Source organism: Aptenodytes forsteri, unplaced genomic scaffold (assembly GCF_000699145.1).
Source record: "Aptenodytes forsteri isolate BGI_AS27 unplaced genomic scaffold, ASM69914v1 Scaffold192, whole genome shotgun sequence".
Classification (NCBI taxonomy): Eukaryota; Metazoa; Chordata; class Aves; order Sphenisciformes; family Spheniscidae; genus Aptenodytes; species Aptenodytes forsteri.
Genome location: NW_008794891.1, coordinates 489,011 through 506,082, shown reverse-complemented (window position 1 = coordinate 506,082; position 17,072 = coordinate 489,011). Strand labels below are relative to the sequence as shown.

The window sequence follows — 17,072 nt, the reverse complement described above, 5'->3', positions numbered from 1 at the left end:
GTCACAATGATATCAGTATCACTGGGGAAACTTGCCTCTCCCTTCATAGGATAACAGACTGCCGCCATGACCAAAAGTTCCCCTAAACTGAGATTTTTCTTCCTCCTGATTCCTCATGGCTGTATTCACCTTGCACATCAGAGGAATACGATTTATTTAACCAGCTGCAAATGTGTGGAAGACCAGGAGCTAGGATCCTTTTAGAGACCTGGAGATCTGGTCAGCAGCATCTCACCTGAGCAGAGATACCTACAACCATGGGTGAATTGTGCAACGAACGTCACTGGCTGTATTGCCTGGATCACCACCAAGACAACCCAGGGAGAGGGGCCCTGATTGGATGCATCACCCTTTAGATATCTGCAGATACATGAGAGGCATTCTGCCCTTGATGCCTGAGACTGGTGGGATGCCGCTCACCTGACTGCTGTGGGTAGAGATGTATTACGTGTGTCTCTCTAATGTGCCCTGCATTGCGTCTCGGCCCAAATGCCACTTACTGCAGGGCTCTAGACTTGCTGTGGTGCCCACCTTTAAGACAGCAAGGAGTGATCCAGTTCCCTGTTCTTTTAGGGCTGCTGCAGCCTCTCTCCCCGTGCAGCCAGTACAGACATCTGGTCTTGGTGCTCAGGTAGTCATCAGAGCCTCAGAGATCCCTCCTGGCCTTCAAGCACCCATGGACAGACTCTCTTGCCCCACGCAATGCTGAACGTTAAAATTTGGTGCTCCAAGGCAATTACCTCCACTCTGTATTTACTCAGCACCGGCCGAATCCCCAGTGGCACTGGCAGGATGGGGCCCCGGTCCACGTCTGTGGGGCCATCGATTGGGGGCAGGTCTGACTTGCCCCCAGGGCCGATCTGGAAGAGATGCAGCGTGGATTAGGATCCGTTCCTTTGAGCGGGCGCTCAGCTGCTGGGAAGCAGTTTTTTGTCAGTCTCAGCTGTAACTGGCACACCCTGCTCTCATGCACGGGGTCTGTGCCGTCTCAGAGGGGTGCAGGAGCAACAAGGGTTGCTGAGCATCCAGCTGACTGTACTGTGCAGGTACTTTGGGAAAAGGCATACACCTGAGCAGAAGGTGCTGGGCAGTGCTGTGCTTCCACACAGGACAGACCCAGCAGCAAAGCAAACTTCTCAGCCCACCAACACACCCCAACCCCAGGGCTGTTCCTTTCCCTCCTGCAAGGAGTTGCATCTGCCTGGGCTAGGTGTAAAGAGGTGCAGAAATGGTCCAAGAGCTCAGCCCAGGAGCAGGTTTCAGGTCCCGTTTCCAACCCGGGGCATGAGGGAGACCAAATATCCGATGTGAGCCAGTCCCTAGAGAAAACGCCCCATTGCAAGGAAAGTTCGGGGGAAAAAAAAGGGCTTGGACAAGCACCTGCCCTGGCAGACAGAGGAGACAGGACAAGCACCTTGGGGAGTGGGACACCAGGCTCAGCAGCAGCCTGCAAGGCTGCCCTGATCTCGCCATCGTCGCAGGGCATCTGAGGACACTGCAGGCAGATAGGCAGGCGTGTAAAGCAAAGTCTCCTTTGAAATAAAGGGGAGACCCAGAGGTGGAGGGAGCACGTAGTCCCCAGGGGTCCACCTCCCCAAGCACTGCCTGCTCCCGGCACGCACAGATGCAAGGCCAGCCTTGGGACCGCTGCCCCTGGCTGGTGCTCAGCCGCATTAGAGGTGCCTGTGGCAGGTCGGTCCTTGCACATCTGAACCCACCAGCACTGCGCTGAGTTTGCTGGGGCCTCTCTCTTAGCCGGGACGTCTCATGCTCCCTGCACACCAGGAGTCTGCTGAGACATGTTTTCATTCGTTTTCATTCATTTTCATCATATTTTTGGGATGCTGCTATGAATTCACACCCCTTTTTCCTGAGACCTTCAAATTGGCATCTCCAAGAATGCCAGGACTCCCATTGGCACCTCCCGTATCCCAGTGATGACGCGGAGTTTGGGCTAATGCAACACTTTTAGTGGGGTGTCCTGTCCAGCAGGATGGCTGGGACTCTCTGCACATCATCCTGACCAGCATAACTGGGCAGGAGCTGCCCTCTCACCGGGTTAGTAGCTGTGCTAAACCCTTCTAGCTTTTCTAGGATGTATGAACGACCTGCTCCTTGCAGCACCTAAGATATATAAGCACGGGTTAAGCCCCGCTCCCTTGCAACCCCCCCATCCCATCTTTTCCCTCCCTTGGTCTGGGGTGGCTTTGGCCAGCTGGTACCTGGAGCAGCTCGAAGGCAGCCAGCAGGTCGCCTGCTGTGGAGTTGCCCCGGTAGATCTGGTAGTACTCCAGCTGTGGGGGGAAGCGCGGGGGGCAGTAGTGCTCATCCGACATCTTCACCACCGGTTTGGCAAAGGTGCGGCCCATGAAGTCAGCTTTGCCCTGGAGAGGCGAAGAGAGCGCATGGGTTTGCTGACCCAACATGAGGTCTCCCAAGTCAGCCCCAGAGCCCTCCCCATCGTGGTCAGAACAGGACCAGCCCACTGGGCCTGGGACACCAAAGCTCAGTGCCAGCTTTCACTCCTGGCTTCTTCAGATAAGGTGAAGGAGGTGGCCTAGGGCTGGGACAGCAAGGAGGCCAGGACTTGAGCAGCTTTTCTAAAGGGAAAGACTCAGGTAATGTCTCCTTGCCTCCAGCCTCACAAACAAAAGCTCTTGCTTCACTCTCCAAAAATAAGATATCATTAAGTTGAGTCTGAGATCTAATGAGCAGCAGAGGCTGCTCATGCCATGGGAGATGTCGGGGGGGGGACCATCTTCCAAGGGTCGGGAGAAAATCTGCTTCTCACATCCTCTGCACCATCTGCCTTGCCTCTGACTTAGAAGCGATCGCAGCATCTAAATCATAAACATTTTCCTTTGCTGGGATTCATCTTACCACTGTGTCCTGGTCATAGATCTCAATGACAATTATGGGAGGGTCATCCCGCATCTCATGAGCTTCCCCATACAGCTCCACATTGTCAAAGACCAGCAGCTGGTCCCAGGTCGGGCAAAGGGTCTCGTTGAGAACCTGGAAGAATGGGAGAGGGACTTACCAGTCCAGGCAGGGGCTAACACCCTGTGCAAGGGCAGCAGACAGGGCGTTGGTCCCAGTTTTCCTGCACCAGGATATTAGCAGCGCTGGGGCGGGCAGTGGAAATATTTCTCTCGGACATTGTGGACAACGTAAAGGGTCCATTACTTTTAGAATAGTCACCCCAGGTTTCCTTTATAAGCAGTGGAAAGAAAGCGATGTTTTTAGGGTGCAGTTGTCCCTTCCTAAGGTGTACGGCTAAAATAGATGAGCAGCGCTGTACCCTTTAGGGGTCCTTTTGTCTTCACCGTTTATTAAGAGAATTAAGAGCGCTGTGATGCAGATGTGTACACTACAGCTGTCTGCTGTCTACTGGGTATCGATGTCCTCTCCATGCAGCGCTTTGGTTTGCAGCTGTTTGTTGGATCAAAGGGCGAAGGCAGCCGGTGCCATACAGGGCGTAGGGCTGATGGGGCAGGAGATGAGACAGATCCACAGTAGGATCTGAAGCCTGATCTGAATGGAGGGGGAATTATAGGTCTGAAATGCTTTGCGGATCTTGACCCTTGCAGCTCGCAGCGTTCACCCCTCACTCTGACGTTTCTATTTGCTCTGCTTAATTATCTGCTTCTTTCTGTAAAATCAGGGTGAAACAGTGCCCCGTGATGGGGCAACCACAGGGATGAGTTCTGGAGAACAAGCACAGCCCTGGCCTGTCTCAGCCATGTGTCAGGCTGCAGCTCCAGTGTCTGGCAGCACTAGTGGGCTGCTGCACGTTTTTTTGGACCAGTGAGCCATTGGGGTATCTCCCAAGGACTCTTCTGAGAAAAAAAAACCCCCGACAGCAGGCAAGCAGACACAAATTATTTCCAGTGTCCACCAGGCTTGCTAAAGCTTGGCAGCCGTCAGCCTGGGAAGGGAAGACACAAAAACCACTTCAACATGCTCCAGTTTCTCCTAACCAGGCAGGTGAATCACGGCCACAGGGACACGGGATAGCTGTGTGCTGGTGCGGGGAGGCATGTCGTGAAGGTGCTCCTGGGGAAGGGGCTCCTGGAGACAGTCAAGCCCCCGTGTTGTGGCTGCTTTCCCACCCCAGGACCCCATGATCCACCTAATCCTTGATTCACTAGCAGTCGCGAGAGCTGTGGCGGGGGAGCAGGATGGAGAGCTGATGGGACGTGCAACGCCAGAGCCCAACCCAGCCCTCCAGGTCAGGAGATGGTGTCTACCTCGGTGCATTGGCTCTGGGAGATGAAGAAGACTCGTGCAAAGGGGTCTGAAAGGCCACTGCTGTCGGCCGCAAATAAACTCCTGGCTTGGTACATGTGGGCTCGCAGCTGGAAAACCTGTTTCTCTGCAAGAGAGGGGGGAAGTGAGACAGCTTGATACGCAACCCTGGAGCCCAGCAGTGGGGCTCAGCCTGCAGAGCGAGGTCTCAGGGGCATGCTTTTGCTCAAGGCCAGCACTGATGAAGGATATAGGCTCAAAGCATGAGTCCTGAATGGATACGGACTGCCTCGGCGTCCTGCTTGCCACGTGCAGAATGACAGCTATGAACGGGGTAGGGAAGAGGGTGCACAGTTCCCACGCCCCAGCTCCCCATGGGAGCAGTGAGGGACCTCGGACTGGGACAACTGGAATTATTTCCCCCTTAGCTCCTGGAAGCCCTTGGCCCAAGTGGTGTCCAGCCAGGCTCCCTCCTGCCCTCTCCATGTCCTGTCCCCAGACCCACTGCAGGCAGAAAGTTCTTACTGGTGTAAAGGAGGCTGATGGGTGGGAAGGATGGCAGGTTTTGGCCTCTGGCGGTCTTCTTCTCCTCAAAGCCACAGGGCAGGCCACTCAAGAAGTCTTTGCGCTGTTTGTTGAGGCCTAGCCACAAGTACACCTCCATCTTGGCCTGAACTGTCCAGCCAGCAGGTCCAAACCCCCTCTTCCCGGGTAGCTGAGCACAAAGGACAGAAGAGTTTACATGGCTGTAGGGAAGGCCTTAGAGACAGACAGACCACCTCTTGCAGCATTCAGCTCCTTCTGGTGCATTGCTTTTACAGTTGCCCCTTAAAACCAGGGACCCAGCCCTCATCATTTCGGATCACGACACTGCTCTGGCTCATGCATTATCTTCTTCCCACCATGCTGGCTTCCTCTTTCTAAGCCAGCATCCTCTTTTGTGGCCAGCTGGATCAAACACCTCTCTCCTTCCAGACATTTCTCACTTACCTGACTGGGTAAGATCAGTGGTTCACACTTCCTAGCAGCAGACTTCCACCCCTACCAGTAGAGTATGGGTCTGTTTTGCCTAGTATTCAAGCACCAGCAAAATTTGATACACAGCTCTCTCGTCTCCATCTCCCATCCTCCCAGTCTGTCCTTCCTCCATCTCCCTCCTCTTGGCTGCAGTTCCCCCAGGGAAGACAGACCGGCACCTTGAGGAAGACGGTCTTCACTTTGGCGCAGTCCTTGCCCATCTCCTCATCCACAATGGAGTAGAGGATATCCTTGGAAGGGATGCGGGCATAGGCGATGCGCTTGTTGTTGCTCATCATCCAGATGAAGATGTCAGGAATGGTGTGCTGGGGCTGTGAACACCAGCGAAGAGCCCTGTCAGCGTCTCAGCTTTTTCTGACCACTGAGGCACCAGCGGGACTGAAGACCTTCTGAAGGCAAATTCAACAGATGCCACAGGAGATGGACGTACCCATTGCCACATTAGGGTCATTGAAATGGTTTTGAGCCTCCCACTGCAGAAGCTTTTCTGCTTAAGAAAGGCTGCTCAGAGCTAAGCTCAGCAGGGTGAAGCCTAGCAGGAAAGAAACTGGGATTTACATTTGTTCTAGTTTAAAAAAATAATAATTTTGGGTTAGAAGACTAAAGACTTTCCTTTTCTCTTCATTCAGTGGCCATGGGAACTGTAGGGCAAGGGCCATACCTTCATTCCTTACTATGGAAGAGGTTCCCTGTCTGGACAGGTCCCATCACACCTTATAGTCTGGTTTATGTTCTGCTGTGGTGAGTCAAAGCCAAGGAAGGCCTTGCTGTAATAAGGGGTACGTAGTTGAGGCTGGGAGCCTGCCATGGGAAATGAGAACAGGAGGTGCAACAACTGCAGCGCCCGTGAGGGCCAGTAACCCCCAATGGCTGACCCAGTCCTAAACTGTAAAAGTATCAGAGGAACGGTGGAATTTTCCGAAAGAAGGAAAAAATATTTTGCAGATATTTGGAAAATATTTCCTTTGGAAATGCCGTGAGCAACTCTAATATATTGGACTATTATCTCTTACCCGTGAGCTGGAGTGAAGCACGAGTACGCTGCAGCAACAAAAATTGGACAGTTTGAGTTCTGCAAGAGGACAGGGCTTTATCCCACAGCCCTTCGAAGAGCCAGTTACTTTAACAACTCCCTACCTAGCCAGCATCAGAAACAGCTCCCTGCTGCTGACTTTAACGCTCTGTGGACATGTGGCACCTTCCAATGACTGATCCCCCGGGGAACTGCATGGCCTTGCCATGGCTGAGGCTGGCAGAAATGCCTTCAGCTCAGCTGCAAGAGGACCCAGCTCTGTTACTGGCTGGGAAGGGCTCTTAAATTTGTTTCAGCGCTGACTCGTTCCAACCCAGCAGTGCACAAGCAAGGCTGGGAGGCATGGGGCAGCGCGTAGACTTGGAGTGGCTCCTTGCACAAGACCTGGGCCACTGGGGACCCCTCCTGCCTACAGGGTTTGCAGAGAGGTCTCCGTCCATCCCAGGCTGCTGTTGGCATGCTCTGACCCAGACAACACCCTCTCTCCGTGCAGAGGGACCCACCTCATCTGCCAAGAACCGGAGTTTCTGCAGGAAATTTTGCACCAGCTTCAGCTTGTCTTTCATGGTGTTCTTCTTCACCTGCGACCGCAGAGTCGTGGCTTGCTGCCCCATGTTCTCCTGTGGTTAAAGGAGAGCCCAAGACACCACATTACCAAGAGCAGAATGGAGCACAGAGAAGGGAGCAGCACCAGGCAGGTCCCCGGCCTTTGGGAAAGGGTGGTGAGGAGGCAGATGCCTTAATCCCACCACGTGCATCCTGGTGATGGTACTTCTGACACCCATTCATCAACCTTGGCATGATGCAAGGAGGGCCCCTGACAGTGCAGAGACGTCTGTCCCAGCAGAAGGTGTGCAGGACAGAGAGGTGTCGGCTGTGCTTAGGGCATTTTGGGTTGGCTTCTAGCCTGGTGTTAAGGATAGTCTCTCCCCTTCTGCTGACCCTGCTGTAATTCAGCACCTGACAGTTCAGAAAAGGGGACGTGGAGGCTTTCACATGTTAAATTCATCGCTCTGAGGGATGCAGCTGGCTACCGAAGCTGGTGTCCTCGGCTGTGGCAGCTGGATAAGCCACCTGCTCTTTGTACATCTCTTTTGCACCTCCAACTTCTTTGCAAGGAACTGGGCTACCAGCCCCAAACGTCTAGGCTATATCTACCCCTGGAGCAGCCGTGCTCCGCAGGGTTCCCCTAAATTACTCCTTCCCAGTTTCCTCAGCTGTTTGACAGCAATGCAGCTCCTCCCCTGTATTCCTGGATTTCTTTCCAAGGCAAAGCAGAGTGTGGTGGAGGGGAGGCAGCAGCATGGACCCAAGTGCCACCTGGGACCCGTGCAAGACCCAAGTGCTCTTGAGCTCCTCTGTTCAGAAATAAACCCCAATCCACGGAGAATGGAAATCAGCACGCCTAAGGACCAAAGTTCCCCATTGCATTGACAAGGTCCAGCCCCCGTTCATGAATCCTCCCCCCTGCCTGGCTGAATCCCACTTACCAGCTCCCGCATGCAGGACTTGAGCCTTTCCCGGTCCAGCCTTGTGCGGGAAGAGTGGTGCTGGTCCTTGTCAGCCAATGTCACGAAGCGCCTGGCGGAAAAGGTCAGCAGGATGAATCCCGTGGGAGCCCGCGGGCTCTCCTCAAGGAGCCGTGGCCGGCTGGATCTCTGCCAGCAGGAGGGCATGTCACTGGAGGGAAATGCCCTCATTCCCCCCCCCCAGTCTGCAACGCAATCGCGGCCAAGTGGCCCATTTGCACCCAGTGCTGTGTCATGCATGGGGTGCGGGTGTCGATCAGGTACCAGCCTGTGGATGCCACAAGATTGAGGCTTTCGCCACTGGTTTGGGGTCTTTGGGGTGCAGATGTAAGCACCACCTCACCCATGCTCCAAGCCAGAAGGCAGCCGATACGGTGGTGTGCCAATGCGATGAAATGCTTGCCCGTCATCCAGAGGATAAGGCAAGGTGGGCTTATGCTCACAACCTTGCCCACAGCCCCGCAAAGAGCAGGGGCTGCAATGTGCCACCTTTGCCCATCTTTTACTCACAAGCACCCACTGCTCAGCTCCTCCAGAACCCCTCGGAGCCGGCGCTCCGGGTGCGGCTTCTCCGTCTTGATCATTTCCTGCACGTCGTTGAGCCCTTCCTCCTGCAGCGGCGATGGGGGGAAGCATAGAACCATAGAATCATAGAATCATTAAGGTTGGAAAAGACCTCTAAGATCATCAAGTCCAACCGTCAACCCAACACCCCCATGCCCACTAAACCATGTCCCTAAGCGCCGCATCTACACGTCTTTTAAATACCTCCAGGGATGGGGACTCCACCACTTCCCTGGGCAGCCTGGTCCAATGTTTAACCACTCTTTCAGTAAAGACATTTTTCCTCATGTCCAATCTAAACCTCCCCTGGCGCAACTTGAGGCCATTTCCTCTCGTCCTATCGCTTGTTCCTTGGGAGAAGAGACCGACCCCCACCTCGCTACAACCTCCTTTCAGGTGGTTGTAGAGAGCGATGAGGTCTCCCCTCAGCCTCCTCTTCTCCAGGCTAAACAACCCCAGTTCCCTCAGCCGCTCCTCATCAGACTTGTTCTCCAGACCCCTCACCAGCCTCGTTGCCCTTCTCTGGACACGCTCCAGCACCTCGACGTCCTTCTTGTAGTGAGGGGCCCAAAACTGAACACAGTGTTTGAGGTGCGGCCTCACCAGTGCCGAGTACAGGGGCACGATCACTTCCCTGCTCCTGCTGGCCACACTAGTTCTGATACAGCAGTGAGGGGGCAGTGGGGCAGAGCCCCGAGGTGGGGCAAGGTCCCCCCTGAGGTCCAACCCTGCACAGAGCAGCCCTGTGGGGGCTGCCAGCGGGAAACATCCGCTGCTTCTCCAGACCTGCCGGCTTCAGGGCTCAGATCTGGCACACATTTGGCTGTGGGGACCTGGCTCTGGGTGATGGGAATGGCTCCACTGCCCCCCACGAGACTAGCTGGCCAAGGTCCACACTGTCTTGGCTGGACTTGCCAGGCTTTCCCTTTGCAGAGCCTGCTGCGACCCTGCCAGCATGGAGCTGTCACAAAGGCTCCTTGGGAATTAGCTGAGACTATTACGGAGACTCTGCCACACAAGTGGTTCAGCCCTGCAGTCCAGGGGTACAAAACCTCCCTGCTCCTGCTCCCTTTGGTGGGGACCCCTGGGTCCGACCCACAGAAAATTCAATGAGCTCTTAGGATTTGCACATTCAAATTGTGAAGCATTTAGCACTGGGAAACCTCCCCCTTTCTGGCACAAGTTTGCTAGTTGGTCCTTGCACTGTTTGTCTCTGCTTTCTGACAAGCTGCAGAGATGAGCAGGGAGCCTGGACGTGCCTCATGCCAGCCCCATGCCCCAGGCTGTCCCCCTCCCTCCCCAGCACGTACTGACCAGCTTGTCCGCAATCTTGTCCATGATGTTGGCATTATACAATCTGCGGCGCTGGTCCTGCCACCAGCTCTTGATATAGATACAGGGCTTCTTCTCAAAGTACGGCAGGGGGAAGTAGTTCCTGCAAGAGGAGGCAGAAGAGATGCTCCGTGGTGGTAACGCTCCCAGCCGGGAAGAGCCCCTGCCCTCTCCCGGGGAGGCAATGCTGCGGTGGGGAGGGGGGGTATATAGGAGGTCAGGTGTGGGAGAGAGGGGGCTGATGTGAATTGCACCCTGAAGAACAGAGGCTCCATCTCTCCTAGCACCCTTCCCAACACCAGACCCGGGGTGGATGGGTGCAGTCCCCAGGGACTGCAAATTTACCATCTCAGACCCAGAGAGAAACTAGGGAAGCTCCCACTCCCACGGCCTCACCCACAGCCCAGCAGACAGCAAACATCTCCAGCGTGGCAGCAGGGGCTGGAGGGAGGCAGCAGGGGCTGGAGGGAGGCAGCAGGGGCTGGAGGGGAGCAGGGGCACAAGGGAAACCAAAGCGTTAACACCCTTTTCTGAATGCTGATGGGCATCTCCTATGGCCCCCCGGCCCTCACAGCAGGCAGAGGTCTCTGCCCTTTGTGGAGCTGACAGGTTTCCATATGCTGGTGGGATGGAGCGGTTCTAGTCACGGTACAGCTAAAGGGAGGATGAGGCTGAAGAATGGGTTCATGCTTCTTGGCTGCCTGAGCACTGACCACGAGCTGGGATCCACCCAGCGTGAAGCCACTGCAGATCCTGCTGCACCCGGGATCACCCTTAGTTAAAACCCAGCTTCAGCTCATCCTTCTGAAGCCATCGGGGTATTTCCAGCCAGAAGATGTCAGCAGAACCCCACGGCTGAGCGTGAGGCTCCCAGCACCCAGGGGCTGGGGACATCTGGGTAAACAGCATGAGAGTCAGAGCCCAGGGAACAGGCTCGAAAAACATCGGTGCTTCTCATCTCCGTTCGGCATTCACCTTGACAAGGAGCTGGTAAACAAGAGGGGAAACCCCAGGTAGACACTTTTATCTGGAGTGCAAATACCCTCGATTCAGTGTGGTTTGTTTCATTTCCCAATTGAATTAAGTCAGACAGTTAATCTATCAACATCTATCTACCGGTATAACACAGCCAAAATCCACTTTAAGCATATCTCGTCAGGTTAAATCCAATTAGCTTTCTTTAGCACTAGTCCTTTGTATTCAAATCCAGGCTGTGGCTGAAGCCCAGCCCAGACGTCCCAAGACACTTGTGCTGAACCCGTTCAGTTTGGGGCTTTCTGATCCAGCTGCCTGGGACAGAAAGCACCCACCAGGATCACACTTGCAGCTGTCTGGATTTCACCTCTATTTTAGGGTAACTGCTACCTGCACATCACAAAGCAATTCGTAAAGCGGACACAAAAAAATTGTCTCAATTTTACAGCTGGAGAAACCGAGGCAGAGAAAACAGAAGCGATTTGTCCACTGACAACCAGCGGTGCATTGACAGACCCAGGGTAGGACCCAGTTTCCCGAGTCCTGGTTCTGTTAAACACCGGAGCGTGGCTGTCAATGACTGTAAGCAGCGGGGACAGACAGACTGACAGAAGAGAGATGCTGCAAACTAGGAAGGCTGAGAGGACTTAAAGTCTTTTACCTCAATCTCCTGCCTGACATATTCTCAGCAACTTTTTCCAGCAGTTTTTTGCATCCTCTCCCCTCTGCGTGTCTGTGACCTTGCTTATAAAAAAGATGGGGACAGACTTTTTAGCAGGGCCTGTAGTGACAGGACAAGGGGGAATGGTTTTAAACAAAAAGAGGGGAGATTCAGACTAGATAGAAGGAAGAAATTGTTTATGCTGAGGGTGGTGAGACACTGGCCCAGGTTGCCCAGAGAGGTGGTGGATGCCCCATCCCTGGAAACATTCCAGGTCAGGCTGGACGGGGCTCTGAGCAACCTGCTCTAGTTGCAGATGTCCCTGCCCACGGCAGGGGGGTTGGACTAGATGGCCTTTAGAGGTCCCTTCCCACCCAAAGCGTTCTACGATTCTATCTGAAGCGATGAAGAAATGCAGCTTGTCTCAGCACAAATTACCTTCACTTCTGAAATCTATGCCTTATCTCTAGATGGACTTTGCTTGTCTCCACACGGTGCCCATGATGTTTTTATATGTCTGGCAGCTAGAGAGAGCACAGATGCAAAGCCCAGACCTCTCCTCCCTGATGTGCAGTACTGGGTTGTGCCACCAAGGGTGGCAGCGATCCCAGGGAAGGACCTGTTTTTAGGCTGTCTACAAAACATATGTATGGGAGTGAACCTGTTTTTTCAGTGCCCACCAACGATTTTTTTAATCCACCGGTTAACTTCATCCCTATTTGCCATAGGGGAAGAGCACCAAAGGTATCAGGTAGCCATGAGTTTTGGGTGCATATCTGGCCAGGTGGGTGAAGGATGTCCTTTGTAGGGTAGTCTGGGAGGTAAATTCAGCCCTTATTGGACATCAGAGAATCCACAGGAGTGCTCAGAACCGTAGGAAATGGGGTGGCTGTTCAGCTGGCAGACTACAGTATCGAAGACAAGGTATCTACACGTGGTATCTAATCTCCTTTTACAGGGCATGGAGATCTGGTCCCCACTGCTGCTCCCAGGTCTGTTTGGCCGAATGACTCCAGGCCCCGTGATGGCACTGACTTCACCTCTGACTTCATCTCTGCGGAGGGCGGTGGGAGCTCGGACACCCAGCGCATGTGGGAACACCTACAGGCCGTGTCTGAATTGAGAGCCACGTCTCTGCCCAGTGGTGCTTCAGTGGCCAGGTGGGCATGCTCACCTGTCTGTGACCAGGGGCTTCACGGGTTGAGATGAGGAAACAGAGGCCAGCTCTCCACCCTCATCACCTTCATCCTCACTTGAGTTCTGGAGCAGCTCGGACTCCTCCTCATCCCCATCCCCTCCCTCTTTCTTCCTCCGCAGGATAGGTTTGCTTATGCCATCGATCTGGTTCCCATAGTTACCTCAAGAAAAAAACGTGAAATAAAGTCACAGGGTTGTAACTCCAATTGGGCTCAATCTCTTGGCTTTAATTCAGGCTGGGGAGAAGTTTTCTCTGCAGGAACCATGGGGGACAGTGGGGTTCAACTCTCTGAAACCATGCCCAGGAACCATGAATTAGTGATGGGTGTCTGTCCCCTGCTCATGTCCCCTCTCGAGCCAGTAGGAATACACACCCTCCCTTTGGTGGTCAGCCTCAGGAGGCACAAAGCCTGGGTGAGAGAGGGAGCAGCTCCACTGGCCACAGCACAGCATGCACACAACAGATGATTTGGGGCCCCGCATGGCTTGTGCCAGTAGAGTAGCCATCACTGTCTCCCTAAACTGAGAGCTCTGCATGCTCTAACATGTGTTGGTACGGAAAATGGGGAAGAAAACCTCCTCTCAGCCTTGGATCCTGCATTCCCTGCCAAGCATGCTTCAAAACCACCCTCCCCAAAAAACAACCAACCTATTGTGACCTCGAAGTTGATGGGTTTGTCACCAATCTTCCTGTCGATCATGGTAGCTTCCAGGAAGGCTCCAAAGAGAAAGAACTCCTCCATCTTCCCAGTGCAGTTCTGCAGGAGGAATCACAGGGATCAGGGTTGAGATCAGCCAGAGGGGCACCTCGGAGGGCAGGTCCCCTTGGGCAGAGGGTGCATCACCTGGCACCTCTGAGCACCCTCATGGGCTTTTTGAAGGTGAGGTGCCACTGCTTGGGCTTTCAAGGGGACCATGAGGGATTTCTCTCCCCCAGCCTGAGCCGTCTTTAGGCTCACTGCAGAGAGAGTTTAATTAAAGATTTTAGCCTAACTTTTAAATGTGTTGGCTTAACTGAGATCAGTCATCCCTTGCATGTGAGGCACTATCTAAGGGACATTCAGGAATACGAGCCTGAGTTCACTCACAAATTGAATTAATCAAACCACACCGAACCATCTGCCTGGGTGTTCTTTCAGAACTGGAATGGCTTTATTTCCAGGTGGCTTCATTTCCCCTGGAGGTGGATTAAAGCCACTCTGAAGGAGGGCTTTCACACAGAGGGTGCACTGCCATCAGACTTCTCCATTTCTACTTCACACCCTTGGCTCACATGGATTGACTTATGTGGGCATCCCCAGGTAGGACAAGCCTGGATGTGCCTGTTTATGCAGAGCACAGGCAGCAGCCTTGCAGGCTCTACATGTCAGGACTAAAGCTGTGGGGCTTCTCTTGTCAGGAAACAGCCATTCAATTTCTCTGACCAGTTCCACCTTGCCAGAATTGGCTGGGAAATAGGTTAGATTCTTGACTTCTGTTTGAAACCCATCTTCAGGACAGGAGTGAGACAGCTGGCATTAGGAGAGGGTTCTCTTTGTCCTTGTCTAACTCCCAACTGGAGAAAAATCTCAAAGTTTAGGATCCTCCCTCACTCAGATATTCCTTCCGCCCAGCACTCCTAAGAGGGGCGAGCATTTGAATGATCATAAAATCTGAAATCCTTGCAAGATTTGCTTTCATTGTGCTGGGGGATCCAGAACACTTAGGACAACACTAAATGAAATCCTCAGTTTGTGAGTGTCATGGTTTAATTTCAGTCGGCAACTGAGCACCACGCAGCCGCTCACTCACTCCCCCCCCCCGCCCCAGCGGGATGGGGGAGAGAATTGGAAGAGCACAAGTGAGAAAAACTCGTGGGTTGAGATAAAAACAGTTTAATAATTGAAATATAATAATAATAATAATAATACTACACAAAGCAAGAGATGCACAGTGCAATTGCTCACCACCCGCCGACTGATGCCCAGCCAGTCCCCGAGCAGCGGCCCCCCCGGCCAGCTTTCCCCAGTTTATGTACTGAGCATGACGTCCCATGGTATGGAATGTCCCTTTGGCCAGTTTCGGTCAGCTGTCCTGGCTGTGCCCCCTCCCAGCTTCTTGTGCACCTCCAGCCTGCACAGTCGGTAGAGCATGGAAAACTAAAAAGTCCTTGACTAGTGTAAGCACTGCTCAGCAACAACTAAAACATCGGTGTGTTATCAACTTTGTTCTCATCCTAAATCCAAACCACAGCACTGTGCCAGCTACTAGAAAGGAAATTAACTCTGTCCCTGCCGAAACCAGGACAGTGAGACCAAAGATAAAAAACCAAGAGGCCTGAGACCCAAGACTCACCACTGGCAGCTGTAGGGTTAGGGGCGACTTACGTCAGCAATTGATGTGGCCTGCTCGACTTGCACCTCGGTGGAGCTGTTGATCTCCGGGTTGGTGGTGTCCAAGATCTCTACAGCAAGACTCATCAAAAGCCTGGCCCGGAAGGAGACGCCTTCACCCAGACCCTCGTTCAGCTCTTGGTGCTCGTCCATCAGGGTGTAGTTCCGAGTGGAGCCATACATGTTCACCCACGCAGGGCCAAAGGTGGGCAGGAAGCCTGCAGTAGATCAGACATGCACATAGGGAAGGGGATGTGCAAGGAGGAGGGCATGTCTTTGCCTCAGGATACAAACTCCCTCATGGACTGGCATCACTTTCCCGGTCTGTGTACGGTGACGCAGGCTTGAATATGCACATGTGTGTGCATGGAATTGCATGATTGCAACCACACATGGAGACAGTTCTGCAGTGAAGGAAGCGATGGGGACGTGCAGTCCACCAGCCCAAAGACAGAGGTGAGTCTCCCATTGGGTGAATCTCCCAATGTGAGAGTCAAGAAAAAAGAACCACCCATTAGTCCCCTTTCTAGAGCCATCTTTGGTTTCACATTGGTCCTGCCTATGTATGCTGGTGTGTTCATGGGGGAACCTGTCTGATGTTCATCCATTCATGGCAATGAATTTTTTGTTCTTGGGTGTCTTTGCTTTCAAGTGGTAGACTGGAGGCTTGTGACGGGGCTTGGTTTTCATAGAGCGCATGTCCAGTGACCTCAGAAGACCACTGCAGTGAATCAAAGTCTCTCCAGCTGGGCACCAAGAAGCAGCTATCTCTAGGGGTGGGGAAGGAGCCTAGGCTATTTTGCTAACTCTCTGCCAAAGGGACGTCTCTCTACCGCGAAGAAGGTAGCTCAGTCTGCCCCCAGCCTTAGCTTTACCTTTGTCTCCTTCGTTAGAGATCTTCCGCAAATCAATGAAATGGGTACCAATGGCCACATCATTGACTTTGTCCGAGTCTCGGATCTGGATCTTTATCCGCTTGCACAATGGAGGGAACATTTCTGTGAAGACTATTTGCTCATTCCAGAGAGGCTCATAGCTGCTTTTTTGTATGGTTGTCTTCCCCTGCCGAGTGGGAGGAGACAGATGTTTGACAAGGGTTTGAGCTCCCAAGCCATCCCTCGCAGCCTGAACTGCTCCCTTGCTAATGACCACTGAAACATGCATCCTGCCTCGTGACTCTCCTCTCCCAAGTAACAAGCTCCTTTCCTCAACTGGAGAGTGCTGCAAACCCATCACAGCCTGCACAAGAGAGGGGAAACATAGCAAACGAGGTGGCTTTGCCCTGCATCTCAGCATTTACACGCCAGGACAACCGAGATCATCTCTGGCCACCTGCACAATGGCTGGTCCCGCTCATGTTACCTCCCAGGGTCACCCTGGTACCGCACACAGCTTGCTCACCTTCTGCCCTGCAAAGACCACCTGCACATAGGGGTCTACCAAGTCCTTGTTCTCCCCAGTGAAAGCCTTCTTCACGTTGGCCATGATGCTGGTGTTCATACGGGGCAGTCCCTCTGCTCGATAGATCTTGATGTAGAAACGGGCCCACTGCCTCTCCGGAGGGACCCCGTCCGGGAGGAGGAGGTTCCTGCAACGTCAACAGATAGGGTTGGAAACAGCTGCTGGGGCTGGCAGGTTTGTCAGGAGAGGCTTACCAAAGAGGGAGAAGCTGCCCCACTTTCTGAGCACAGGCTCTGTGGAGGTGGAAGGATGACCATTTCTGCAGCCATAGATTTTATTGTCGTCCTGTTTCTGCCCATCCTCCTGTTCTGGGGTGGGGAGTGGTGGTTTTGTAGGCAAAAACTTAGAGGAGCTCCTTGAGGTGCCCCTGGGACAATGTGCATTCCACTAAAGGGATATAATAATTATTGTCAGTGGAGTCTAGAGGACAATTAAACTCAGCCTAATTTAGACATCTAAAGCAGGCCAGATGAATAGGATGTTAGAAGAGCCTTTTTTCTTTATCAGGGAGAGCTGGGGTGATTATTTTTGGGGGAGAATTGAACTCCATCAAATTGTTTTTCTTGGTATATGTGGCTTTCCTTTTCTGGGGGAAGAAATGAGAGCCATGGGGGATGCTGTGAACAAAACAATTTCTAGAGGAATTGCTGGAGTTGTCCATG

The 17,072-nt window shown here is 53.2% G+C and overlaps 1 protein-coding gene across 1 annotated transcript in view; it reads right to left on the bottom strand.

Moving 5' to 3' along the window:
- Positions 1-17,072, bottom strand: part of OTOF (otoferlin) — a 145,397-nt gene that overhangs the window by 19,042 nt on the left and 109,283 nt on the right. Inside the window, exons 23-37 of the mRNA XM_019470966.1 lie at positions 16,351-16,537; positions 15,825-16,011; positions 14,944-15,167; positions 13,227-13,335; positions 12,555-12,738; positions 9,727-9,847; positions 8,359-8,459; positions 7,810-7,900; positions 6,823-6,939; positions 5,445-5,597; positions 4,774-4,963; positions 4,251-4,375; positions 2,881-3,015; positions 2,223-2,384; positions 741-860 (exon numbers count right to left, since the gene is read on the bottom strand). Coding sequence (XP_019326511.1) covers positions 741-860; positions 2,223-2,384; positions 2,881-3,015; positions 4,251-4,375; positions 4,774-4,963; positions 5,445-5,597; positions 6,823-6,939; positions 7,810-7,900; positions 8,359-8,459; positions 9,727-9,847; positions 12,555-12,738; positions 13,227-13,335; positions 14,944-15,167; positions 15,825-16,011; positions 16,351-16,537 — 2,206 coding nt within the window. The remainder of the gene's footprint in view (positions 1-740; positions 861-2,222; positions 2,385-2,880; positions 3,016-4,250; positions 4,376-4,773; positions 4,964-5,444; positions 5,598-6,822; positions 6,940-7,809; positions 7,901-8,358; positions 8,460-9,726; positions 9,848-12,554; positions 12,739-13,226; positions 13,336-14,943; positions 15,168-15,824; positions 16,012-16,350; positions 16,538-17,072) is intronic.